The sequence below is a fragment of the Bos indicus genome, chromosome 8 (assembly GCF_029378745.1).
Source record: "Bos indicus isolate NIAB-ARS_2022 breed Sahiwal x Tharparkar chromosome 8, NIAB-ARS_B.indTharparkar_mat_pri_1.0, whole genome shotgun sequence".
Lineage (NCBI taxonomy): Eukaryota > Metazoa > Chordata > Mammalia > Artiodactyla > Bovidae > Bos > Bos indicus.
This window is the reverse complement of record NC_091767.1, coordinates 81,671,603-81,698,925: the sequence shown is the minus strand read 5'-3', so window position 1 is coordinate 81,698,925 and position 27,323 is coordinate 81,671,603. Positions and strand designations below refer to the sequence as shown.

The 27,323-nt window shown below is 37.5% G+C and overlaps 1 protein-coding gene across 31 annotated transcripts in view; it reads left to right on the top strand.

Moving 5' to 3' along the window:
• FANCC (FA complementation group C) overlaps positions 1–27,323 on the top strand; it is a 343,736-nt gene that overhangs the window by 232,049 nt on the left and 84,364 nt on the right. For 30 of the 31 annotated variants that reach the window (XM_070794289.1, XM_070794290.1, XM_070794284.1 and 27 more), the window contains 3 exons: positions 11,399–11,491; positions 17,022–17,135; positions 18,038–18,102. In XM_070794289.1, the coding sequence (XP_070650390.1) occupies positions 11,399–11,491; positions 17,022–17,135; positions 18,038–18,102 (272 nt within the window). The remainder of the gene's footprint in view (positions 1–11,398; positions 11,492–17,021; positions 17,136–18,037; positions 18,103–27,323) is intronic. The other variant, XM_070794291.1, reaches the window with a different exon arrangement.

Below are 27,323 nucleotides of genomic sequence, written 5' to 3'. Positions count from 1 at the left end.
GCAAAAGTAAAAAGTGCAGACTCTGTTATGATTGGTGCTATGTTTAGAAATTCTGTGAATTGTGTCATGTCAGCATCCTGCTCGTGGAGTAGGCTATGTAAACAGTGGGTGTTGGGAGGTTCATTGAATGAGCAGCCTTCCTTCACGCTTTACAAACTTAACCACTGTGATTCTCCAGATTTCTGAGTGTTTATTTCACAGTTAAAACAAAAAAAAAAAGACTCTAAAAACACCTGGCCAGTTAAATTTTTATTGTAGATCACTTCATTTAAGCTGCAGTATGCTTTAGTCACTCAGCCATATCCAACTCTTTGCGACCCCATAGACTATAGCTCACCAGGCTCCTCTGTCTGTGGGGTTTTTCAGGCAAGAATACTGGAGTGGTTTCAATGGACATATAAATTTTAAAATGAAAAAAAAAAAAAACGTTGAAAACAGAATTTTGAAGGAAAAGCTGCAGTAATCTGTCTGCAGTAATTTGTTTTGGCTATGGTTGTAAAAGTACAACAGGAATGGGAATAACTTTGTTCCAATTGATGTTCAAAGGATTCAAATAATAGCATAGCTGAATGCATAGTATGCCATTGTGAAAATATTACATATACCAAGTTTTAAGTTAAAAGAAATTATTTTTGAACTTGATTTTAAATATCATTATAACTTTGTATTTGTAATATTATTTTTAAAATTATAGAGGAGTATCATACCATAATTTTGAGTGTCCAGAGTGAAATGAGAAAAAGATTAAGAAAAGAGGCGGGGGTCCACAGATCATGCAGGGAAGGATTGTCTTTGGGGAGGTGTGAGGTACGCTTTATACAATGACAGAACGGAAACTGCAGGAAGTAGAAATTAGTAGGAATTAATTAATCTTTAGAGAAAACAGGCTCAAACAGTTTTTTAAGACTACATGGTAATACTGGTAGCAACAGTTTTAGGGATATAAGTGTTACTGATTGTATAGCCTTAAAAGTACGGACACAAATAATAAGTACAAGGGAAAAATAATGTTTTTTGCCTTTCACTGGGCAAGAATTTCTGCCTTCCCAGGAACTCAGGCCCTTCTTCATGGGACTGAACAGTAGAGTTCTAAGCCTATGGTTCTTCCTAACTGTGTCCTCTGCCCAAAAGCAAAAATAGCATGAGAGGGGTGGGGGGTTTGGTAGGAGGCAGGGGCAAGAGCCAAGGTTAGTTTTTTATGGGAAGGACTGCATGAAAAATACCACCTTTTACGCACTCAGAAGCCATGGCCACGGTGACACATAGCTGCCTTCCTGGGATCCCTGAAAAGTGGACCTTTGGGAGAGAAAGAGGAACTTGTGTCTCTAATTTGGGGAAATTAAAAATACTTGATTGTTTTTTTTTCTCTTTATCTGAAAATTTATTATTATTTAACAATATGCTTTTTGGTTATCTGTTTTAAATACAGCAGTGTGTACATGTCAATCCCAAACTCCCGTTCTATCCCTCCCCCCATTCTTACACTCTAGTAACCACAAGTTCATTCTCCTCAAGCGATCTTGCTACACAGGGTAGTCTAAAGCTTGTCTGGACTGCTGTTATAGTAGATTTTTGTGACAAGAGGAAGGAATGGCTCTAGCAGAGGTAGGGAGGTGATAGGGTGACCTGGGCTTCTCTCTGTTCTCTTGATTTTCTCCGCAGTGCACAGGAGACAAGTATACAGTGTGTTCAAATACCCAGTGTTTGGGCGGTGGTCAGGTGCTCAGGTCACAGTGCAGTGTGATGGCTGGTGGTCCTCATGGAAAAGCAGATCCTAGGGGTCTTCAGCCTGAGGTTTTGATTTAGTGGACTGTCTGCATGGTAGTAAGAAAAAAAGATGATTCAGATCAAGGTATTTACACATCACACCAGGAGAAACACTGAGGGAGGCAACCAGTTTTCACGTATGGGTCTTCCTGGACCTCTTCATACATTTCTTATTTGATTGTGGCAAACCTCGAGATGCTACCCTCACTGTTAGATCTAAGTGTATGCAAGAGCAGGCATTTATGGTGAGACAGAGAGCAGGAGGCCAACCTTGACTGTAATAGTGAAGAGAGAGAAGATTAAATATACTCTGAACCCAGGAATAGGTTCCTTTTTTACCCAAATGAGACAAAATATAACAGCAGCCATTGATGATGAAGGATATGCTGTGAGCTGACATCTTATGCTAGCCACTTCCCATGTGTATGCCTAACAATTTTATAGCAAACCTATAGTGTCAATTTTATAATCTGCATTTTATAAAAGAAGGAACTGAACAGACCTACACATGGTTAAATTAAAAAACAAATTACCCCAAGGTCATGTACCTAGGACTCAAATCAAAGTCTGTTTAACTTGAAAGCCCCATGATCTTTTTTCTTTTCTTTTTCACTATTTCTTAACTCATACAAAAATTCATTAATATAGTCTAATACAACCTACAGATGGGAGAAAACATTTGCAAATGCTGTGACCAATAAGGGATTAGTCTCTGAAATTTACAGTCAATGACTGTTATACTCTGGCTTCTTCCCTGGTTTGAAATCATGTTTGAACTTTTAGAGATCTGAGAGTATGGTTTATGAAGGAGGCAAAATAATCAATGACTAACTACTTATTGAATTTTGCTTCCCAACCATGTATTAGAGAAAAGTGTTTCTCAACACATTTTCTTCATGTAGTTAGTTCTTCATGTATGGTTAGTTTTTCTTCAGTAGTAAGTTGTTCACTGAATTAAACTTTGTCCACTTATACTTAAGGAGATACAGACTTTGTAAAATTGGAAGTCATTTAACAGTCATTTAATTAAAATGAAAGTAACTCTACATTGCAGTTGCAGATCTATTACTTTGAACCTGTGATGCTCTAATAAGACTAATAAGCAAGACCGTTACCTGTTGGAAACAAGCTGTTACATTCTAGGTTGGAAATTAGACATTGTTTTCTTTGGCATTCTTTAACTTAATTTATTTGGACTGCCATCTTGTGTTTGAAGGTAATAATGTGTTAAGTCCTAAGCTTAGCCTATTTTAATTACATAAAAAATTTAACCATCCATTATTATGCCTTTGCTGAAGAATACATTATCACAAATATTTGTAATGAAAACAATGAGGGCTTTTTCCTCAGAATAATTTTAAACTAATTTAGTCATGTCTGATTTTTAGAAAGAATGCATTAGAAATAAACCTATACCTTAATTGAGGACTCATTTCTTCTCCATTTTAATTATAGATAATTCTATTATTAGATGTACCAGTTGCACATTGAACAGTCTTTTAATCTGTAATTTATATTATAGAAATAATAAATACATGGAAGCTTAAAAATGTTTAAGAGAATCCTAAAGAAGTTTCCAAGCAATTTTCATCGTGATTTTTTTAGTTTTATCATCAGCAATGGATTTGCATTATATCTCATATAATGAAAACAATCTTCCTTATTATTTCAGATATTAAGAAGGATTTCAGATTTTAGAAGAGTTAGAAGTCAAACTACATCATAATAATATTTCCTTCTTGAGAAGTCTCAGAATTACGGGTGCTTCATTCTAACAGGTGCAGAATAAGTATTGTGATAGTGGTGAAATATTTCATTTGATTTATTCCACTTTGTTTCTTAGAACCTGCGTCTGGAAGTAGTTTGAAGAATATGTAGTTCTGCCACTTGTCTATGTAGCCCTGATCAACAGCTTGCTTCAGTTCGGTTCAGTTCAGTCACTCAGTCATGTCCGACTCTTTGCAACCCCATGAATCGCAGCACGCCAGACCTCCCTGTCCATCACCAACTCCCGGAGCTCACTCAGACTCACATCCATCGAGTCAGTGATGCCATCCAGCCATCTCATCCTCTGTCGTCCCCTTCTCCTCCGGCCCCAATCCCTCCCAGCATAAGAGTCTTTTCCAATGAGTCAACTCTTCGCATGAGGTGGCCAAAGTACTGGAGTTTCAGCTTTAGCATCATTCCTTCCAAAGAACTCCCAGGGCTGATCTCCTTCAGAATGGACTGGTTGGATCTCCTTGCAGTCCAAGGGACTCTCAAGAGTCTTCTCCAACACCACAGTTCAAAAGCATCAATTCTTCGGCGCTCAGCTATCTTCATAGTCGAACTCTCACATCCATACATGACCACTGGAAAAACCATAGCCTTGACTAGACAGACCTTTGTTGGCAAAGTAATGCCTCTGCTTTTGAATATGCTATCTAGGTTGGTCATAAATTTTCTTCCAAGGAGTAAGCGTCTTTTAGTTTCATGGCTGCAGTCACCATCTGCAGTGATTTTGGAGCCAAAAAAATAAAGTCTGACACTGTTTCCACTGTTTCCCCATCTATTTCCCATGAAGTGATGGGACCAGATGCCATGATCTTCATTTTCTGAATGTTGAGTTTTAAGCCAACGTTTTCACTCTCCACTTTCACTTTCATCAAGAGGCCTTTGAGTTCCTTTTCACTTTCTGCCATAAGAGTGGTGTCATCTGCATATCTGAGGTTATTGGTATTTCTCCCAGCAATCTTGATTCCAGCTTGTGCTTCTTCCAGCCCAGCGTTTCTCATGATGTACTCTACATAGAAGTTAAATAAGCAGGGTGACAATATACAGCCTTGATGTACTCCTTTTCCTATTTGGAACCAGTCTGTTGTTCCATGTCCAGTTCTAACTGTTGCTTCCTGACCTGCATATAGGTTTCTCAAGAGGCAGGTCAGGTGGTCTGGTATTCCCATCTCTTTCAGAATTTTCCACAGTTTATTGGGATCCACAGAGTCAAAGGCTTTGGCATAGTCAATAAAGCAGAAATGGATGTTTTTCTGGAACTCTCTTGCTTTTTTGATGAATCAGCGGATGTTGGCAATTTGATCTCTGGTTCCTCTGCCTTTTCTAAAACCAGCTTGAACATCTGGAAGTTCGTAGTTCACATATTGCCAAAGCCTGGCTTGGAGAATTTTGAGCATTACTTTGCTAGCGTGTGAGATGAGTGTAATTGTGCGGTAGTTTGAGCATTCTTTGGCATTGCCTTTCTTTGGGATTGGAATGAAAACTGACCTTTTCCAGTCCTGTGGCCAACTGCTGAGTTTTCCAAATTTGTTGGCATATTGAGTGCAGCACTTTCACAGCATCATCTTTCAGGATTTGAAATAGCTCAACTGGAATTCCATCACCTCCACTAGCTTTGTTCATAGTGATACTTTTTAAGGCCCACTTGACTTCACATTCTAGGATGTCTGGCTCTAGGTGAGTGATCACACCATCATGATTATCTGGGTCGTGAAGGTCTTTTTTGTATAGTTCTTCTGTGTATTCTTGCCATCTGTTCTTAATATCTTCTGCTTCTGTTAGGTGTATACCACTTCTGTCCTTTATTGAGCCCATCTTTGCATGAAATGTTCCCTTGGTATCTCTAATTTTCTTGAAGAGATCACTAGTCTTTCCCATTCTGTTGTTTTCCTCTATTTCTTTGCATTGATCGCTGAGGAAGGCTTTCTTATCTCTTCTTGCTATTCTTTGGAACTCTGCATTCAGATGTTTATATCTTTCCTTTTCTCCTTTGCTTTTCGCTTCTCTTCTTTTCACAGCTATTTGTAAGACCTCCTCAGACAGCCATTTTGCTTTTTTGCATTTCTTTTCCATGGGGATGGTCTTGTGTATGTTTTTAAACTTCATAGAAATAGAATAAAGCTATATGTTTACTTCTGTAATTTTCTTCTTTCTCTTAGTATGTGCTGTGCTTGGCTACTTGCTTTTCTATGTAAATTTTAGAAAAGTTTCTGAAGTTCTACCACAAAAATCATATTTAGAATTGTTGATGGTACTATATTGAGTCTGCAAGACAGAGAATTGACATCTTTATGACATTGAATTTTTCTTGCTACAACCTGAATATCTCTTCATTTGTGCCAGTCTTTAGTACATGGTTTTTGTTTTTTGTTTAGTTTTATAACACTTATCTTTGTTGTTTTGTCATGCAGTGCTGTGTACAGAACATTTCTTGCCATTTTAGTACTTTATAGAGGGCAACTTTTCTTTTTAGTGAAGTAATATCTTTAGTTGATGCTTACATGTTGGTTTAGTTTCTAGAATGTCTTTGTTGGCAAGGAGAAATGATAATAAAAGATTGTATTATTAAGAAAAGTAGATGATTTTCACTATGCTATCTAATTTAGAAAAATATAGATCACTTAGCAGTGATTTATTGGGAATTTTAAGATCACTTATGTAAACAAACAATTTCAGGATAATAATATGAATGTTTTATTAGATGTTTACATAAAATGTCATGGGAACATAAAAAAGGAAGTGACTAATTCAGTGTTTGGACACAGGTATTTTATATGTTGAAAGGACCTGCCAACTAATCAAAATGGTCCGTTTCTGCTGGCCAAAGTCAGAATACAACAGATACTTCTGTGAAAACTTGAGAAAAGAGAAGATTAAGGATGTTATCTTGTTCAGTTCAGTCACTCAGTCACGTCTGACTCTTTGTGACCCCATGGACTGCAGCACACTAGGCTTCCCTGTCCATCACTAAATCTTGGAGCTTGCTCAAACTCATGTTCTTTGAGATGGTAATGCCATCCAACCATCTCATCCTCTGTTGTCCCCTTCTCCTCCTGCCTCCAATCTTACCCACCATCAGGGTCTTTTCCAGTGAGTCAGTTCTTCACATCAGGAGCCAAAGTACTGGAGTTTCAGCTTCAGCATCAGTCCCTCCAATGAATATTCAGGACTGATTTCCGTTAGGATTAACTGGTTGGATCTTCTTGCAGTCCAAGGGGCTTTCAAGAGTCTTCTTGTTATCTTTTACCTTGAAGATTAAATTTTGGAGCCAAAAATAATTGAATAAATTGGATCGAACCAACAAAAGCTTTGCTTTCTTATTTGAGTTTGCAGGGGGAAAAGATTTTTTAATGTATAATTTTAATTTAAGTATATTTGAGGCTGTTTTTTAATTTTCCAGTGCTTCTTTCAGAAAAGATGGCCCTTGCTACTCACTGCTTCTCCTGTTCCTTCTGGGTGCTGTTAGTACTGTGGCATTCTTATAGGTTGCCACAGGCTGAGTAGCAACAAAGCAGTGTATTTTTTAACAGCAGTTGGATATTATGAAAACATTTAAGGTCCCAAATCAGTAGTATTTTTTTTTTTTTTTTTTTTGACCCATGCCATGCAGTGTGCATGATCCTGGTTCCCTGACCAGAAACTGAACCTGTTCTCCCTGCAGTAGAAGCGCAGAGACTTAACAACTGGACCACCAGGGAAGTTCCAGAGCAGTGCATTATTCAGTGAAATTATATCCACATCAATGTGCTAGATTCCAGTCAGTGTTGCCAAATTAAGTAAAATTCTTTGAAGTAAAAGTGCATGGCAATGTCATGTTTTGTTCCAATCATCTGTGGGTATTTCATGGACTGAAACTTGGGAAATCGTGAAAAGGAAAATTACTCATTTTGTAGTGTAATGAGGTCACAAAGGAATCCTATAGTAATTTTATTTTTCAGTGAATGTAAATGAGCAGTTCATTCTATTGAGTTTTAATTCACTTTGGGTTTATTGCACACCTAGTATGTGAAATGCCAAGGGCAAGTTAACAGTTGCTCTAAAGAATATAAAGACTAGGTAAGAGAGTCCTTTTCACTGTCTTACTAATGAGTAGAAAGAGGAAATATAACTACAGTGCAAGGCAGAACTTGGAAGGCACTGTGAGAAAAATACAAATAGGATACCATGGAGATTTCAGGGAATACTATCTCATACTATTGCAAACTGGAACAAGAATCTTGGGGAAAGATAGATTTTGAAAGATAGGTATAATTTGGGCAGCTAGAGATGGGTGAGGGTTGTTGGGTTTCTCAGGAGAAAGAAATGATATGGGGAAAAGGCTGGGTGAGTTTGATGACCAGCAGAGAGTCTGATGTTTCCAAATCACAGGGATCAAAGAGAAAAACTGGGAGAAGCAAGTTTGACCAGATATTCTGAGGCCCCATAGGGGAGGCTATGCTTAGGAGTCCAGGGAAGTATTAAAACAGTCGAAGTGACAGAAGCATTTTCCCGTGTCTTTGCCTACATACCATGGTCCCCTTTCCGTTGCCGTTTCTAATCCCGCTAAGCCATTTTTCTCTGTCTATCCCAGCCAACATTATACACCATCTCTTTCTTTCTTTCCTATACCTCCTTCCCCAGCTGTCAGAATCAGCTCAAAAGTCATCATCTCAGGGAACACTCTGAAACCCTACAGTTGGAACTAATCATCACTTCCTCTGTTCCCACAGTGATTGTCTTACCCCTCATCATAGCACTTAATGCATTCTGTCTTGTATTATGGATATTTCCATCTCTGTCTCCCTTCATCAGACTGTAGTGGGCTTCCTATCACAATAGACCCAGTAGAGTGGCTTGAATATGTGTTTGTAGAATGAAAGAATGAATAAGGCATCCTTGTTTACAAAAGTTTTTATCTCTAATATGTGTAAAGAGATAGGTGTAATAAAGACCAAAGTGGTGGAAATTCTAAAAGACTTAAATGATCAGATGAAGAAATTGTTTGGAGAAGTATAAAATATGTGCTCTGTCTCAGTTCAAGAATATTGACCACAATTTGGCTCTGCTAACCCTTTGCCTGAGCAAAAACCACAGCCCTTCTTCCACACCCGTACCCTACGCCAAACCACAGCCTCACTGCTCCAACTTTCCTAACCCGCCTGTGAATGTGCTGCCTGTTACAAGATGGAGCAGATACAATGAGGCTAGAACAAGAAAGAACACCTGAAAACAAGGGAAATGGATTTTCCCTCTGATTTATTTACTTTTCTCCTTGAAAGTTCACTTTCATGGTTATAAGTATATTTAAATGGCTTTTCAAACTTTAGCAGAGTCCTCCAAACTCCTTCATGGATCAAAATTGGACTTAAAATGTTTTATGCACAGTTGTGTTGGTTCCTATACTTTCCACCCATGAAGGATTTAGATCACCAGTCAGGATGATGTATTTGCACTTTTTCTTTATGCCTTTCAAATTGGCATTTTTTTCCAAAAAAAATATTCAATCTACATGCACATGTTTTTGTTGATAGTGATTTATGTATTTAGAAGCCCAGTTCCTATCAGTAAAATAAGCGGTTGGAGTAGAAGATTTCCAAGTTTTTTCAGCATTTTAAAATGAGTCAATTACTTGTGTGACTATAGGAATTAATTTTTGTCCAAGGGCCAATGCCTACGGAATCATATGGTTTTGGCTTTAGAATACTTACCACTAGGTGGCAGTAAGAAAAATTGTTCTTCGCAATGAGAAGTGCTTATCAATTTTTAAGTTTACTTTAAAAGAGAAATTTGGAGGTCCAAAGTTTCAGGTGTCTTTTTATAAGTTATGGAAACATAATCAGGCCTCAGTATGTTGTTTCTGGGATTTATGCTTATTTCATCCAGGAATAAATCTCTGTGTCCCTTCATAGCAATTTGCATTAGGGAATTATGAGAAGAAAAAAAAACAAACAGACATAAGTTAATGATAAAAAGTATGATATAGTAAGTGTAGAAACTTTGGAGATACAGGTAGTATAAAGAAGGAATTTTAAATCACTCCCTGAAATAATGTTATGGTAATAACTGTCATGTTTCTTCCTAGTATTTTTTTGCATATAAAATCAGTACCACATTGAATATACAGTTTTTACACCTTGCTTTACAGATTAATGTCTTTTCTGTGTCATTAAATATCTTTTTTACAGTGTGATTCATGCTGTTGGATAAACCATGATGAATTTCAACCAGTATAGTGCTGTTGGGTACTTTGGTTGCTTCTAATTTTTCACTGTAAAAAGTAATACTGCCATGAACCTGAATTTTTGCTTAGGATATATTCTTGGAAATCAAGGTACTGGGTAGAGGGATATGAATTTTAATGCTTTGGTTACATATCATCAAGTGACTTCCCAGAAAAGCTTTACAAATTTCTGCTCCCAACAGCAATGGAGTGCCCCTCTCACCATATCCTTGCCAACACTAAGTATAGAGTTGTTTTTCTTTCTTTTTTTTTTTTTTAATTTTTAATTTCTTTTTTTCTCCATTTATTTATTTATTTTATTTTTTAACTTTACAATATTGTATTGATTTTGCCATATATCAACATGAATCCTCCACAGGTACACACATGTTCCCCATCCTGAACCCTCCTCCCTCCCCGTACCATCCCTCTGGGTCGTCCCAGTGCACCAGCCCCAAGCATCCAGTATCGCGCATTGAACCTGGACTGGCGACTCGTTTCATATATGATATTATACATGTTTCAATGCCATTCTCCCAAATCATCCCACCCTCTCCCTTGTTTTTCTTATTATTAAAAAAAAAAAAAAAAAGCAGGAGGTAGTGGGGGAAACTAATTTTTATAGCAATTGATTTTTAAAAAGTCAGTTTCTAACCATATCATTTTGGAAATTTAGGCCAGGACAGATCTGCCAATTAAGTTATTTTTGTGTTTCCAAGACCATGTTACAGTCAGCTTGTATAATGCAGTTGTTGTGAATACTGTCTAGGGAACTGTTTATGGCTGTTTTAAACACTGCTTGGTAATTATTTACAGTACCTGATTGCACCCTCTAAATCTATTGAATGTCCTAGATTTTTTTTTTTTAACTTTCATTGGCTCAGTCTCCAGAGTAAACTCATGCAGTTTGGGGGAGCTAGCCTCCATGTACTCCATGCACTCCAACGCCCAGCATGTAAGTCCCTCTGGGCAGCTGGGATTAAAGGGGAAAGCCTTTACATAGTTTTCCTTAGGACCTGCAGTCTTAGCTGACCCTTAACTGTTGCTGCCTTGAAACTGCTTTTCTTCTATTGTATATGCCCTGTTATTTTCTATCCCAACTGGGTCTGTAGTAATTCATGCTTTAATTTCTAAGAGTCAACCATGTGAATTATGATAGTAGCCACCAGTTTCTTGTTCAGTCACTCAGTCATGTCCAATTCTTAGGGACCCCGAAGTACACCAGGCTTCTCTGTCCTTCACCATCTCCCAGACCTTACTCAAACTCATGTGCATTGAGTCAGTGATGCTATCCAACCATCTCATCCTCTGTCATTCCCTTCTCCTCCTGCCTTCAATCTTTCCCAGCATCACTGTCTTTTCAAATGAGTCGGCTCTTCCCATCAGGTGGTCAAAGTATTGGACCTTCAGCGTAAGTTCTTCCAATGAATATTCAGGACTGATTTCCTTTAGGATTGACTGGTTTGATCTCCTTGCAGTCCAAGGGAATCTCAAGAGTCTTCTCCAACAGCACAGTTCAAAAGCATCAATTCTTTTGTGCTCAGCCTTCTTTATGGTCCAACTTTCACATCTGTACGTGAATACTGGAAAAACCATAGTTTTGACTATATGGACCTTTGTTGGCAAAGTGATGTCTCTGCTTTTTAATATGCTATCTAGGTTGGTCACAGCTTTTCTTCCAAGGAGCAAGCGTCTTTTAATTTCATGGCTGCAGTCACTGTCTGCAGTGATTTTGGAGCCAAAGAAAATAAGGTCAGTCACTGTTTCCATTGTTTCCCTGTCTCTTTGCCATGAAGTGATAGGACAGGGTGCCATGACCTTAGGCTTAATTGAAACTTTGCTTAATTGAGTTTTATTAAAAACTGAATTTATTGGATTTTAAGTGAGATGCCATACTTAGAGAACATAGCCCAGTGCTTCATATATGGTAAGCACTCAAAAAAACTTTGTTATCATTTCTAGAAACCCTCAAGAAGCAACACTTAAGCAGGTAATTGGGCTATAAGAGCCCCCAGGTCTCCCGCATTGCAGGCAGTCGCTTTAACCTCTGAGCCACCAGGGCAGACCCCGTCAGAGGGACTAGAACATACCAAAGCCTTAAGGGACCAAAGAGACTTCAGGTCCCCAAACAAGCTAAGAGGGTGAAATCAGCCCCAGACAGGGGCTGCAAAACCAGTGGGGCAAGGTTCCATCTTTTAGGGAGAGGTTTGAGCTTCACCCTAAGAGTTATTGGGAGTCTTAAGCTGAATGTTGACTTCCCTGTTGACTCAGTCGGTAAAGAATCTACCTGAAAGGCTGGAGACTCAAGTTCGATTCCTGGATAAGGAAGATCCCCTGCAAAGGAAATGGCAACCCGCTCCAGTATTCTTGCCTGGGAAATTGCATGGACAGAGGAGCCTGGCAGGCTATAGTTCATGGTGTTGCAGAGAGTCGGACCCCACTAAGGGACTAAACTACCGCCAAGCTGAATGTTGTCATGCAGTTCACTAAGTCATGTCTGACTCTTTTATGACCCCATGGACTGTAACCCTCCAGGTTCCTCTATTCATGGGATTTTCCAGGCAAGAATACTGGAGTATGTTGTCATTTCCTTCTCCAGGGTATCTTCCAGACCCAGGGATCGAATCCACATCTCCTGCATCTCTCCTGCATTGGCAGGTGGATTCTTTACCACTGAGCCACCAGGGAATCCAGTCAGATTTGCATTGTTTAACTATTCTAGCTGCTTCAAGGAGAACCCATACAGGGACATTCCTTATAAGGTTTTACCTTAAAGTAGGTAACCAGTCTTGGGCATGTTTCTTTCAGTGTGTCTCAGTTTCCTCATCAGTAACACATTCAGTAATAGCACTTACACCATAGGCTGTGGGGATTAAATGAGTTGCTCTCTGTAAATTGTTAGTACAGCTCACAGCATATAAATGCTTTAAATGTTTGCTAAATAGAATGCCAGTCTGGTAACAGAAAGTTAAACACTTCCAGTGCTGTTTTCCCTCCATCTAGCATCAAACTGATCTCCTCTGTGGGAAACCCAGCCTGCTCCTGATTCTGAGCCTTTTGCAGCCTACTTTCCTAATAAGGAAACTGTTTCCCTCTCCCCCTGCCTGGTCTGATGTGGCCACCTCCACATGGGTGCAGCATATGGGTAGCCAAGCCTGGCTGGACTTTTCCTTCACCAGAACACCTACACTGCACTCCCCACAGGGAGTCAGGTCCCACCTGCTGAAGGCACCATGTGTGTGCCCCTTGCTGTGGTTAACTAAGAGTCCACCAGTAAACACCTCCCCTCAAAGAATGGTACACTGACAGTAATTTACCTCCCCTGGCTCTGCCAACCTAACCACAACTGCTTGATCTCACCCAGAATGCATTTAGTATTTGAAAATAACTGGGAGGTGAATCCTCCTGGGGCTGTTGTCAGCTCCTGTTTGCTTGCTGTATTTATAAAGGATAGCTTTGAACTGAAAGGAAAAAAAGGCCAATACTTGGCAAGTAGCTTCCATCCAGACTTTTCTTCACTCTAGAAGGAACCTTTTCATTGTCTTATGTCTTATTAAAAAGCTCACTTTAACTGTAAGTTTCCTGTTTTTCTCCCTCCCCGGTGGTTTCATTTTTTGTGCGTCATATTATGCATGTGGCTGAGTCTTTTTTTTTTTTAATTATTAATATCTTCTATTAAGTAGTAGTATTTCAAAGTTACTTTGTTAGCTTGCTATGAAATCTTCTAATTTGAAAACAGTAGGTTGGCTTTCAGGTAGGAACAGCAGAGAGAGACAGTTGTTCAGTCACGTCCGACTCTTTGCGACCCATAACCTATACAGTCCATGGAATTCTCCAGGCCAGAATACTGGAGTGGGTAGCCTTTCCCTTCTCCAGGGGATCTTCCCAACCCAGGGATCGAACCCAGGTCTCCCACATTACAGTCAGGTTCTTTACCAGCTGAGCTCTTTCAGCAGATTTCAACCTAAATATACTTAGTAGTGTTGTCTGGAGTTCTTTTTTCCTTCTTCTGAACTTTTTATTTTGTATTGGGGTATAGCCAATTAACAATGTTGTAATAGTTTCAGGTAAACAGCAAAGGGACTCAGCCATACATATTCAGGTATCCATTCTCCCCCAAACTCCCCTCCCATCCAGGCTGCCACGTAACATTGAGCAGAGTTCCCTGTGCTGTACAGTAGGCCCTTGCTGGTTATCCATTTTATCCATACATAGTAGATGTACATGTTCATCCCAGACTCCCAAACTATCCCTTCCCCCGACAGCTATAAATTCACTCTCTTAAGTCTGTGCGTCTGTTTCTGTTTTGTAAGTAAGTTCATTTGCAGCAACATGGATGAACCTAGAGAGTGTCATACTGAGTGAAGTAAGTCAGAGAAGGAGAAGTATTGTTTGACATCCCTTATATGTAATCTGAAAAGAAATGATACAAATGAACTTACTGCCTGGAGTTCTGTTTTGAGGAAACTGAGGCAAGTCAGAGCTCACAGGGGGAAAGTATCATAATCTACCTAAAAGGGTGCCCACCGGACTAGGGTTGAGTTTTCCCCGGGGACGAATCGTGATGGGGAAAAGAGAGATGGCACAGAGGTCTTCCTTGATGTTTCTAATGCTTTATTAAGTTCCATGGTGGAGGAATTGTTGTATTATTTTGTATCTTTTTGAATATGTAAAATAGTTTGTAATAGAATTGACATGATGAGTTAGTAATATGTGCCCTTTGTGTTAACTGGCAAAGCAGAAAGAAGAAAAATATATAAACCCATAATAGCGCCATCCTAGAGACTTAATGTTTGGTGATATTTTTTTTCATTATTTTTTTGTTCCTATGTCTGGATTATTTTTATATTGATGAGCTCATTTCTGTATACAATTTTGCATCTTCCTTTCTTCATTTAATATTATAACCATTTAAAATGATGTCATAAGTTCTTTATAAGCATTTAATGGCTTACAATGAACCACAGTATTGAGGGTATCACAGATTAATAATTCCCTCCTGTTAGACATTTTTTTGCTATAAGAAATAACACTGTGGTGAACATCTTTGCACATAATCCACATTGTCATATTTTGATTTAGTTCCTTACATGTATGCCAGATACATTAAAAGTCCTGAATGCTTTTAAAACCTTTAATATACATTCTCAAGTTGTTTTCTATAAAGTAACCAACCTATAAGGTGTCTAAATGTTACCACTTATAACATGTCTACATGTTACAAATGTCTAGGCAAACATCAGATCAGATCAGATCAGTCGCTCAGTCGTGTCCAAGTCTCTGCAACCCCATGAATTGCAGCACTCCAGGCCTCCCTGTCCATCACCAACTCCCGGAGTTCACTCAGACTCACATCCATCGAGTCAGTGATGCCATCCAGCCATCTCATCCTCTGTCGTCCCCTTCTCCTCCTGCCCCCAATCCCTCCCAGCATCAGAGTCTTTTCCATTGAGTCAACTCTTCGCATGAGGTGGCCAAAGTACTGGAGTTTCAGCTTTAGCATCATTCCTTCCAAAGAACTCCCAGGGCTGATCTCCTTCAGAATGGACTGGTTGGATCTCCTTGCAGCCCTGTCAGTCCAAGCTTAGGGGTGGGTTATGGGCTGTGTTATACTCGCTCACACTCTGTGGGTGCCTTTGTCTGATTCACAGTAGCACTGATGTGTGATTCCATCTGAATTTTTCCAATAGCTCACACAGAACACCTGTTTCAGAGAACCCAGATTAGCCTTAGGTATTCACGTCTGTAAAAACTTTAATTCATTTACCCTTTTTGATTATGAGGCTAAACATTTATCCATGTGTTTCTTGGGCATTAGTGTTTCGTCTTAGGAATTATCTGTTCCTATGCCTTTTTAATGCTCTTAATATTTTTCATATGGTATTTTGTACGGTCCATCTAGCCAAAGCTATGGTTTTTCCAGTAGTCATGTATGGATGTGAGAGTTGGACTATAAAGAAAGCTGAGCACCGAAGAATTGATGCTTTTGAACCGTGGTGTTGGAGAAGACTCTTGAGAGTCCCTTGGACTTCAAGGAATTCCAACCAGTCCATCCTAAAGGAGATCAGTCCTGGGTGTTCATTGGAAGGACTGATATTGAAGCTGAAATGAAACTCCCAATACTTTGGCCACCTCATGCGAAGAGCTGACTCATTTGAAAAGACCCTGATGCTGGTCAAGATTGAGGGCAGGAGGAGAAGGGGACGACAGAGGATAAGATGGTTGGATGGCATCACCGACTCAATGGACATGGGCTTGGGTGGACTCTGCGAGTTGGTGATGGACAGGGAGGCCTGGAGTGCTGTGGTTCATGGTGTTGCAAAGAGTCAGACACGACTGAGTGACTGAATTGAACTGAACTGAACACTACATTTGATTCTGTATTAGTGTGTATAGTTGCTTCAGTCATGTCCGACTCTGTAGCCTGCTAGGCTCCTCTGTCCATGGGATTCTCCAGACAAGAATACTGGAGTGGGTTGACATGCTCTCCTCCAGGGAATCTTCCTCACCCAGGGATTGAACCCATGTCTATCACATCTCCTGCATTGGCAGGTGGGTTCTTTACCACTAGGGCCACCTGGGAAGTCCAAATTTGATTACATATGCAGTATTATTTGTTGTTAATATTCTTAGTTTGTTCTGGGAAACACAAAGTGTGTTTTTTTTGAGGGGGAGCTGTTTTGTTGTAATTTAGAACAATTGTTGATTTGCTCCCTTGACTTTGAGTTTATAAAGTTCTTCCCCATTCAGACATGTGAAAAGTACTTCTGTTTTCTTCTTGCTTATTATTTTATTTCAGTTTTACATTGATCTCTTTAATTTATAGTAAATTCAAGTATATTTTGATAAGTATCATAAGATGAGAATATAATTTTTTTCAAGTAGTTTTTCCTAGTACCATTTATTGCATAATCTTTCCTTTCCCTAGTAATTTGTGATGTGTTCCTTGTCAGGTATTAAGTAATCATCTCTACTCTGATAAGAATGTTTCACTGAGTTTAAAACCAGTAAAGATCACATTTCTAGTGTAGTTAAAGCCTTGTTCATTAGTTATACGTATTTCACTATTAATGTTTTTTTAATTTACTTAATGTAATAATTTTATCACTAACTTATTTCCTCTTTATATCTGAATCAAAGTGAACTGAGTATTTGAAAAAATTATAATTATTCATTTCATTGAGACCACCCCATTTACAAATGACCCAGCTTCTTGGCCTTATACATAATAGGCACTTATTTCATTTTGAGACCTTTTTCTTTTTCTGTTTATGTTTTTTAGAGGTTGTTATCTCATATAGTTTCCACATCCAGATTTGATATAAAAGAAGTTGGTCTTTTTAATCAAGTTCTTGGGTATGCACCCACAGACTACTATCCTGGTTTACTTAAAAATGTGAGTATTTTTAATTTATTAGTATTGAAATTTTCATTGCTTAATGTACCATCTGCAAAAAAGGTAAATGGAAATATTTCACTCCTCCAGGAGAGATGTTTAACTTTTCTGTGTTTATCTCTTCTTACCTTGGGTGGACTCATGGCCATGTAAGGAAAAAATGTGAGATGAGAGATTAGAGAAGAAGAAGGAAACCAGGAGAGGTTATTCTAAATCAACCAACCTCTCTGTCCCTTAACACATCTCATTTATTCTCTCAAAGATTTCTGGGAGAAGAGACTTCCTTAACCAATATAAACACAGTCTTTTACTGTTGGACAAATTTCATATTTAAAAATAACCTGATGGGAATTTTATGTTAAGGCAAAATATTCAATAAATAACAACCTTCTATATATTTACATCTTAGAATTAAAGCTGTGATTTCTTCTGCCTTAAATTTTAGCCAAATTCAAGGAACAATTTATGGTCTTAGCACAGCTCTTTTAAAAAATGTTTGAGATTTTAATGTTTGAATACTGTTCTAGTCTTTTGGAAGCTGTATACATGAACAGCATTTTTAAAAAATAATGTTAAGAAAGAAAAAAGTAAACTAACTCTAGCATGGTTTTATTTTTAATAGGTTTGGTTTTAATTTGGGGGAAATTAATGACTTGCCTAGTATTAATTTGCTTAAATATTTAGGAGTACAGAGTAACAGACATTAAACATAAAATCCAGATTATTAGTAAATGTGATTTGGCACTGCTTTCTTTTTATTTTGAAGAAGTAAAGCAAGGAGAGGATTGGTGGGGGAAGAGAGTGGGGAATCTCAACGGAAATATCACTCACACCAAGAAAAATAGAACTGATGTAATCCTGTTTGCAGCGTGAGTTAACCTGCAACTGATTTTGTTTTACAGATGGTTTTATCATTAGTGTCTGAACTCCGAGAGAATCATCTTAATGGATTTAGCAGTCAAAGACGGTAGGTGTTAAACTAAACATCCCCCTTCTCAAGTTTCAAAATGTATCAGTTTGTTATGAAAGAAAAGTTTTATAATTCTTAGGAAATGCATGTTCATAATTATGGTTATATTCTATGTAGAGAGATTATTTTCAGGGGGATACATGGCAAATTGGCAATTTTTACAGATTTTCTTTTTTTAATCACTTTTCTCTCAACTCTCAGGTCGTTAAGTAGATCAAACAATGTCTCTTGGGTACCAATTGAGTAAAACTGATACCCACATATGCAGAATCCAACACAAAAGAAAGAATGCATGGCTCAGTGTGAGGCTGTATCATTCACACACACAGTTACACAATCAAAATTATTTACAAGGCAGCAGATATTTGGTATGCACAAATAACCTATTTTAAGAAACATAATATACCAAAATCTAGACTAACCAAATCAAATAGATTCAGACAAATTAAAATGCAGTTAATCGTATTACAAAATATTTCTTCACTAAATGAAAGAATTCAAAGTTGTTTTGATTGGTGAGCATTTTTATTTTTAACAAATCATTAGAAGAATCTGGAACCAAAGAAATTTGTAATTTTTTTTTTTTTTAATAAAGCTGTTGCCAATTAAAGCTCTGTCTGAAATGGTGTTTGCCCTCAGCCTTTAGGAACCATTTGTATTTAATCCCTTAAAGTAAAATATAAAACTCTTAGATGAAAACACTGGAGAAAATGTTTATAACATGAGATTTGGCAGGGATTTTTTTGAATACAACACCAAAACCATAAGAAACAAAGCAGAGGTAGATAAACTGGATTTCATTACAATTAATACAATACCTGGTAAGTAAGATATATCATTCAGTTGGGAATAATATATCTGATAAAGGATTAATATCCTGACTATAAAAAAAACTCCTAAAAACAACAACAAAAGCTCAATTCAAAACTGTGGCGGATTCATTTTGATATTTGGCAAAACTAATACAATATTGTAAAGTTTAAAAATAAAATTAAAAAACAAAACAAAACAACAACAACAAAAAAACAAAAATGGGTAAGAGGCTTTATTAGGGACTTTATTAGAGACTTTATTAGTTGTAAAAAGATGTACAACTGTCCAATAAGCATATAAAACGGTGCTTAAAATTACTAATTATTATGGAAATTCAAATTAAAAGTCACAGTGGGATACTACAACACGCCTAAGTAGAATGGCTATAATTTAAAAAACAACAAACAGAATGGAAAATGACATTTTGGCAAGGATGTGGAGAAAGTAGAACCCTCACACAATGCTGATGAGAATGTAAGTGGTAAAGCCCTAGTAGAAAACAGTATGGCAGTTCCTCAGAAAGTTAAGCATAGCATTTCCATAAGGATAGCAATCACTATAACTGGTTTGGTAGGCAGTGTGGTGGTTTATTATAAAGTTAAACACATTCTTACCATTGAACCCAGCAGTTTCACTCATGACAAAGAAATGACAAAGAAAAATGTAGGTATTCACAAATGTTTCTACATAAATATTCATAGCTGCTTTATTTGTAGTAGTTCAGAAACAGAAACAATCCAGAGGACCATCTTCAAGTGAATACAAAAATAAATTAAAAATTATCTGTTACCATTGTTTAAAAAAATGAAAAGACAAGTCATAGATTCTGAGAAAGTATTTTCAAATCATACATCTGATAAAGAGCTCATACCCAGAATATACAAAGAAGTCAGTAATAGGAAGACAGATAACTCGGTTAAAAAACTGGTAAAAGATGGGAATGTATGTCACTGAAAATATATATACATACACCAGTGGCTAATAAGCACACAAATGCTTGTATGTGAATGTTCATACTGGCATTATTCATAATAGACCAAAAGCAGAGGCAACCCAAATATCTATCAACTAATGGATGGATAAAATATGCTCTGTCCATACAATAGAATGCTATTCCTCAGTGAAAAAGGACCAGTCTTCTGATTCCTGCTGCAGTATGTGTTAACATCAAAAACATGCTTGGACTTCCCAGGTGGTGTGGTGGATAAGAATCCGCCTGCCGATGCAGAGGACACGGGTTCTATACTTGGTCCAGGAAGATTCCACATGCTTAAGAGCAACTAAGCCTGTGTGCCGCAACTGCTGAAATCTGTGTGCTCTGGGGCCTGCAATGAAGAGTAGCCCACACTCTCCGCAACTAGAGAAAGCCCGCATGCGCCAATGAAAACCCAGTGCAGCCATAAATAAATAATCTAAATTATTAAAAACAAAACATTATACTTAAGCCAATCATGAAAGGCCACATACTGTATGGGTCCATATTTGTAGAATGTCCAGAATAGATAAATCATAATAGAGAGACAGAAAATAGAGTATTTGCTGCCTGGGACCAGAGGTAGGTAGAGGGGTTTCCTGCAAATGAGCACAAAAGATCTTGAGGTGATGGAAATGTCCTGAAAGTGGATGATGATGAAAGTGGTTATCCAAGTCAATAAACTCATAATTCAATAAAATCTTTTGAATTCTACATTTTAAACAGGTACATTTTGTGGTATATAAAGTACACCTTAAAAAATAAGATGAAGTGCCCACAGGGTGTGTGGAAAGCACTTACCATCATTTATACATCAGGTAAAGACTTTGATTTAGCCTTGAGGTGAATGTTGAATAATGGATCTTTGAAGTAATAGAATTAAAAATTACTGAAGGGGATTTAAAAAGTCAGTAGGATGCAATGTGTATTTACACTTCTACACCAAACTCCCACCATAGGTAAAGTTGATGATTTCTTAAAATTCAGTAAGAATAAATAGAAGCAATAACAAGAAGCTATTAAATAAATAGAAAAGAACAGCCAGATTTAGAAGGTATTTGCAGTTTATAAAACAGACAAAGGATTAGTGTGCAGACTATAGAAATGCTTCCTGCAAATTAATCATAAGGCAAACACTCCAGTATGGAAATGGACAAGATATAAGCGGGTCATTACTGAAAGAAGAAAATTGAAAAAATAATAAACATTTAAAAAATTCTTAAGGAGTGATGTCAGCAAGGTAGCAGAATAGGAAGCATAAGTCTTGTTTCCCCACAGAAGCACTAATTTAATAGTAGTGTATGATCCAAAGAGCCTTTGTAAGAAATTCAGAAATCAATTAAGTACCCCTGGCAAGCTCAAAACCAAGCATAACCATATTGAAACATGTAAGAAAGCCATTTCATATCAACCACAGTAGCCCCTCCCCTAAGCTTTTCAGGCTTGGGGGATTGGAAGGAAAAAAATCTAGGTTGAAGCTTCTACCTTGGGAAAGAAAGAATGGCATGTGTCCAATGTTCTAACTTTTGGGAGACTACCTGAGGAACTGCCATCTGTCTTTCCTAACTCTGACCACTGACAGGAAACCAGCATACTTTTAATGGCTGGAGACCATGGAGAGTTAAACAGTGCTTAGCTGATTTTTGTAGCACCAGAGAACTGGCAGTGCCACAGACAGAGGCCGGCTCAGGTTAACATGATTAGGACAAAGTACCCAACTCACAATTTCTCTTTTAGGGTGGGGGCTAGGGAGAAGAGTAGAATGTACATACAATGTTTCAGCTTTTAAAGGGGCTGCTGCTGCTAAGTCGCTTCAGTGCTTCAGTCGTGTCTGACTCTGTGCGACCCCATAGACAGCAGCCCACCAGGCTCCGCCATCGCTGGGACTCTCCAGGCAAGAACACTGGAGTGGACTGCCATTTCCTTCTCCAATGCGTGAAAGTAAAAAGTGAAAGTGAAGTCGCTCAGTCGTGTCCGACTCCTAGCGACCCCATGGACTGCAGCCCACCAGGCTCCTCTGTCCATGGGACTCTCCAGGCAAGAGTACTGGAGTGGGGTGCCATCGCCTCCTCCTTTAAAGGGCTACCCTGGACTACCTTAGAGATTAGTTTCTGTCTCCCCTGACCTGAGGCAGTAAGGGAAGGAGTATACTTTGGATGCCTGAGGGGCTACAGAGAACAAAAGAGCTTAGTAGCTTGTTGTACCATCAGAGAATCTGTGGTACCACAGATAAACACTAGAGGGAGAAAGAGATAAGAAACTCTTGAAAAAGAAACTCAGAGCTCTCTAATTGGGAAATTATGTACACAAACATAGAGAAGATGCATCCCCAGAAAATGTTTGAAGGCCCCCCAGGTTCTCTAGACAGATTGATTAAAAATCTTCCCCTGTATAGAACCAGTCCATAAAGACCAGGAGAGGTGACTCTTCAAATTCAAAAAACACAACAAAAAAATAATAAGACATACAAAGAAACAGGAAAACATGGCCCAATCAAAGGAATAAAAGGAATCTCTACAAACCTACCTTAAAGAAATGGAAGTCTATGAATTAGCTGATTATTCAAAATGATCATTCTAAAAAAAAACTTCAATGCACTGCAATAGAATACAGATAAACAACTGAACGAAATTTTAAAAAATGATGCATGAACCAAATGGGACCACCAGCAAAGAGAATAGAAGTTATTGATGAACAACCAAGCAGATATTCTGCAGCTGAAGAATACAGCAACTGAATTTAGAAATTCACTAAAATGGTTCAACAGACTTGATCAAGCTACTGGAAGACATGTTTTTTGAAATTATTAAATTAGGAAAATATAAAGAAAAATTAATACATAAAAGTTAAGCCTAAAAACTAATGGGACACCATGAAATGGACCAGTTATACACATTGTGAGAGTGCCAGAAGAAGAAAGAAAAACGTAAAGAGCTTATCAAATATGAGGAAGGAATTGGACACACAAATTAAAGACCTTTGACAAGATGAACTGAAAAGGCCCATCTGAGAAATGTTACAATCAAACTGTCAAAAGTTAAAGACAGGAGGTTGGAGGGGCAAAAAAGTCAAAGAAAGAGAATATTGACAACAGTAAGAAAAAACAAATCGCATTCAAGGAAACTCACATAAAGATTATTAGTACATTATTCTGTAGAAACATTAAGTCCAGAAGGGAGTGGGATGATATATTCAAAGTGCTAAAAAAGAAAAACCTACCAACTGAGATGATTATATTCTGCCAACTGTCCTTGGCATGAAAGAGAAATTAAGACCTTCCCAGATGAGCAAAAGCTGAAGGAGTTCATCACCACTAAACTTCCTATAAGAATCGTTAAAGGGAGTTTTTCAAGTTGAAAACAAAGGAACTCTAGACAGCAACACAAGAGCATCCCAACATACAAAATTCTCTGGTAGAGTAAATATATAAACAAATATAAAATCATGTAATACTGTAATGCTGCTAGGTCACTTCAGTCGTGTCCGACTCTGTGCGACCCCATAGACGGCAGCCCACCAGGCTCCCCCGTCCCTGGGATTCTCCAGGCAAGAACACTGGAGTGGGTTTCCATTTCCTTCTCCAATGCATGAAAGTGAAAAGTGAAAGTGAAGGCGCTCAGTCGTATTCGACTCTTAGCGACCTCTTGGATTGCAGCCTACCAGGCTCCTAACTTAAAATATAAAAATCATTAAAAAATGGTAACTGTAAAACCATGTTAATGGATAAAAAGTATTGCACGATGTAACTTATGACATCAAAATTATAAAGCACAGCAAGGAGATACAAAGAAGTAAAGATTTTTTTTCCTACAACTGAAGTTGTCAGTTTAAAATAGATAGTACACACACACACACACACACAATGGAATACTACTCAGCCACAAAAAAAGAGCAAAGTTTTGCCACTTACAACAATATGAATGGACCTGGAGGGTGTTGTGCTAAGTGAAATAAGTCAGACAGAGAAACACAAATACTTGTATGATATCACTTATATGTGGAATCTAAATAATAAGACAAACTAGTAGGTATAACAAAAAGGAAACAGACTCACAGATATAGAGAACAAACTAGTAATTCCTAGTGAGGAGAGGGAAGATAGGGAGAGGCAAGCTAAGGGTAGCGATTAAGAGGTACTAGCCGCAGCAGCAGCAGCTATTATGTATAAAATAAATAAGCTACAACCTAAAGGGGTAGGATAGCGGGTGGGAAGGAAGTTCATGAGCTAGAGGATATATGTATACTTGTGGCTGATTCACACTGTTGTAAGGCAGAAACCAGCACAACACTGTAAAGCAATTATCCTCTATTTAAAAATAAATTTTAAAAAAGCTGTAAGGATGTATTATACAACACAAGGAATATAGCCAATATTTTATAGTAACTATAAATGGAGTCTAACTTTTAAAAATTATGTACACCTGAAACTTATATGATATTATATATCAGCTATATCCCAATTTAAGAAAAGATAAAAAATAAAATAAATTGCTGTAACTGTAAGATAGTTAATGTTATCCCCATGGTAACAACACAGAGAATACCTATAGAAGTTGCATAAAGGAAAATGAGAAGGAAATCAAAGCATATCCCTACCAAAAAATTTTTTTTCAACTATACAAAGAAAGGCAGCAAGTGGGAAGAATAGGGACAGAATAACCAAAGACATACAGAAAACGGCGAAATGACAATAGTAAGTCCTTCTCTATTAGTACAGGAAGTCCCCTACTTGTGAATGAGGTCTGTTCTGAGAGTGTGTTCATAAATCTAGTTTGTTCCTAAGGCCAAGAGAGTTAGCCAGCTAACACTATAATAGGTTTATGATATGTTTCATACAAGTAATATGTAAAAAACAATATAAAGGAAGCATTTTTAATCTTATAGCAGAGTACCTTGAAAAGTACAGTAGTCCAGTGCAATAGCTGGTATACAGGGGCTGGCATTGAGTAAACAGGCAAGAAGAGTTACTGACTGGATAGGGAGAGGAGGCTGGGAGATGGTAGAGCTAAAAGATCATCAGCAATAGGAGATGGAGGGCAAGCTGCAATTTCACTCATGCCAGACATTGATGGCACAGGTTCTGGTTCCTTGCTGGATTCAACTCTATCTACCCTGTTGAAAAAATGACCCAATGATGTCTAGGTAGCAGCTCTTTTTTTCTCATCCCAGATGACACAGAATGATATAGAATACACTGGGCTGCATTCTGATCAACTGCTATAGCCATCACGTTCCATTCTGCATTTGGGTCCTGTGCCTCAAAAGCTAACAGTGCCTCCTAAAATAAAGAAAATCCCCTTGCCATTTCCTGTCATGAATCTCTTTGGTTCTTCAGTTACTTCTTCATTTTGTCCCTCTTCATCCTTTCTCTGGTCCTCCAGTTCCATCTGGTCTTCATTAGTAAGCTCCTCGTGTTGCACAAAAATAGTACTCTACAGCAAAGTACACAGAAGCACAACCCCTTGTAAAGGATGCGTGAACGTGACAATATATGCCAGGCATGTGAACTAACATGATTAAATATGTGAATGCACATTCATATCTTCAAAAATTCACAACTTGTAAGTTCATATGTAAGGGGACTTACTGTAATTACTTTAACTGTAAATGCATTAAAATCTCCAATCAAAAACCATAGAGTGACTAATTGGCTAAAAAAATAAGGCCAACTATATGCTTTCTACAAGAAACTCATTTTAGGTGTAAGGATATATATAAAAGCTGAAAGTGAAAGGGTGAAAAAAGGTATTCCATGCAAATGGTAGCCACAAGAGAGCAGGGGTGGCCATACTTTTATTAGACAAAGTCAAAAACTGTTTCAAGAAACAAAGAAGGACGTTATATAATGGGAAAGGGGATCAGTTCTCTCAGAAGATAAAACATTTTAAAATACATATGCACCTAACGTAAAGCACCAAAATATATGAAGCAAATATTGATTGAAGGGAAAACTAGAAAGCAGCACAGTAATAATAGAAAATTTCAATGCCCCATTTTCAGTAATGTATAGATCAACCAGACCAAAGGTCAATAAAGAAACAGAGGATTTGAAATACATCAAAGATGAATAGGACCTTATAGTTATATTTAGGACACTCTATAATAGCAGAATGTACATTCTTCTCAAGCACACATAGAAATTCTCCAGGATAGATCATATATTAGGCCACAAAACAAGTTCTAACAAATTTAAGATTGAAATCATACCAAATATCTTTCTAACCATGACAGTACACAACTAAAAATCAATAATAGGAAAATTGGGAAATTCACAAATATGTGCAAATTAAACAATACACTATTGAACAATTAATATATCAGAGAAGACATCACAAGGGAAATTGAAGAATATCTTGAGACAAATGAAAACAAAAACACAGTATACCAAAAATTATAAGATGCAGGAAAAGCAGTACTAAGAGGGATGTATATAGCGATAAATGCCTTCATTAAAAAAGAAGAGATACCTCTAATCAGTAACCTAACTTTATACCTCAAGGAGCTAGTAAAAGAATGTACTAAACCCAAGGATTCAGAAAGAATGAAAAAAATTAAGATTATAATAGAGATAAACTAGAGAATAGAAAAACAGAAAAAAGGTTTGGTTTTTTTAAAGATCAACAAAATTGACAACCCCTTAGCTAGACTAACAAAAACAGAATATTCAAATAATAAATACCAGAAATGAAAGAGGAGATGTTACAACTGATGCCGTAAAAATAGTAAGGATCATAAGACAGATTATAGACCTTTATACACCAACAAAAAATGGATAAATTTTTATTGATATACCAAATTATAAATTTAAAAATCTGGATAAATCTATACTAGTAAGGAGATAGAATCAGTAATCAAAATCCTCCCCAACAAAGAGAAGTCTTGGACCAGATAACTTCACTGGAGAATGCTACTAAATATTTTAAAAAGAATTAATACTAATCTTTTTCAAACTCTTTCAAAAAATTAAAGAGACATTGCCTGTGCTAATAGAATGTCCTCTAGACACTGACACATCTGATACATTCCTTATTTGCTCTCTAGAATGATATTTTCTATGAGGTTTTTTTTTTTTTTTTTTTTTCCTTTTTAGAAAGAATTCTAGATTTCAACAGAAATTTCTTGTGGATATTTTTCTGAAAGTATTGAAATTTTAGAGAAATTCTGTCTCTTGGGTTAGGTTGTTATTCTTACCAGAAAGCTGAATTTAAAAAGGAATTTGATGCCCAACATACTTTTTGAGTCTCTTTATGAGTTTTGAAAATCCTGCTTTTAAGACCTAAAACCAGAAAGTTTGGTTCTACCACCAGAAAAGAACCTGGGTCCCTGAAAGCTTGTGTGAGACTCAGAACTCTTAAGTCTACAATTCTCTAGTGAATTCTGCCAAGTGTGTTCTCTTGTCTTGAGCAGAAACTGATTTTGTGAAATTAGTTAG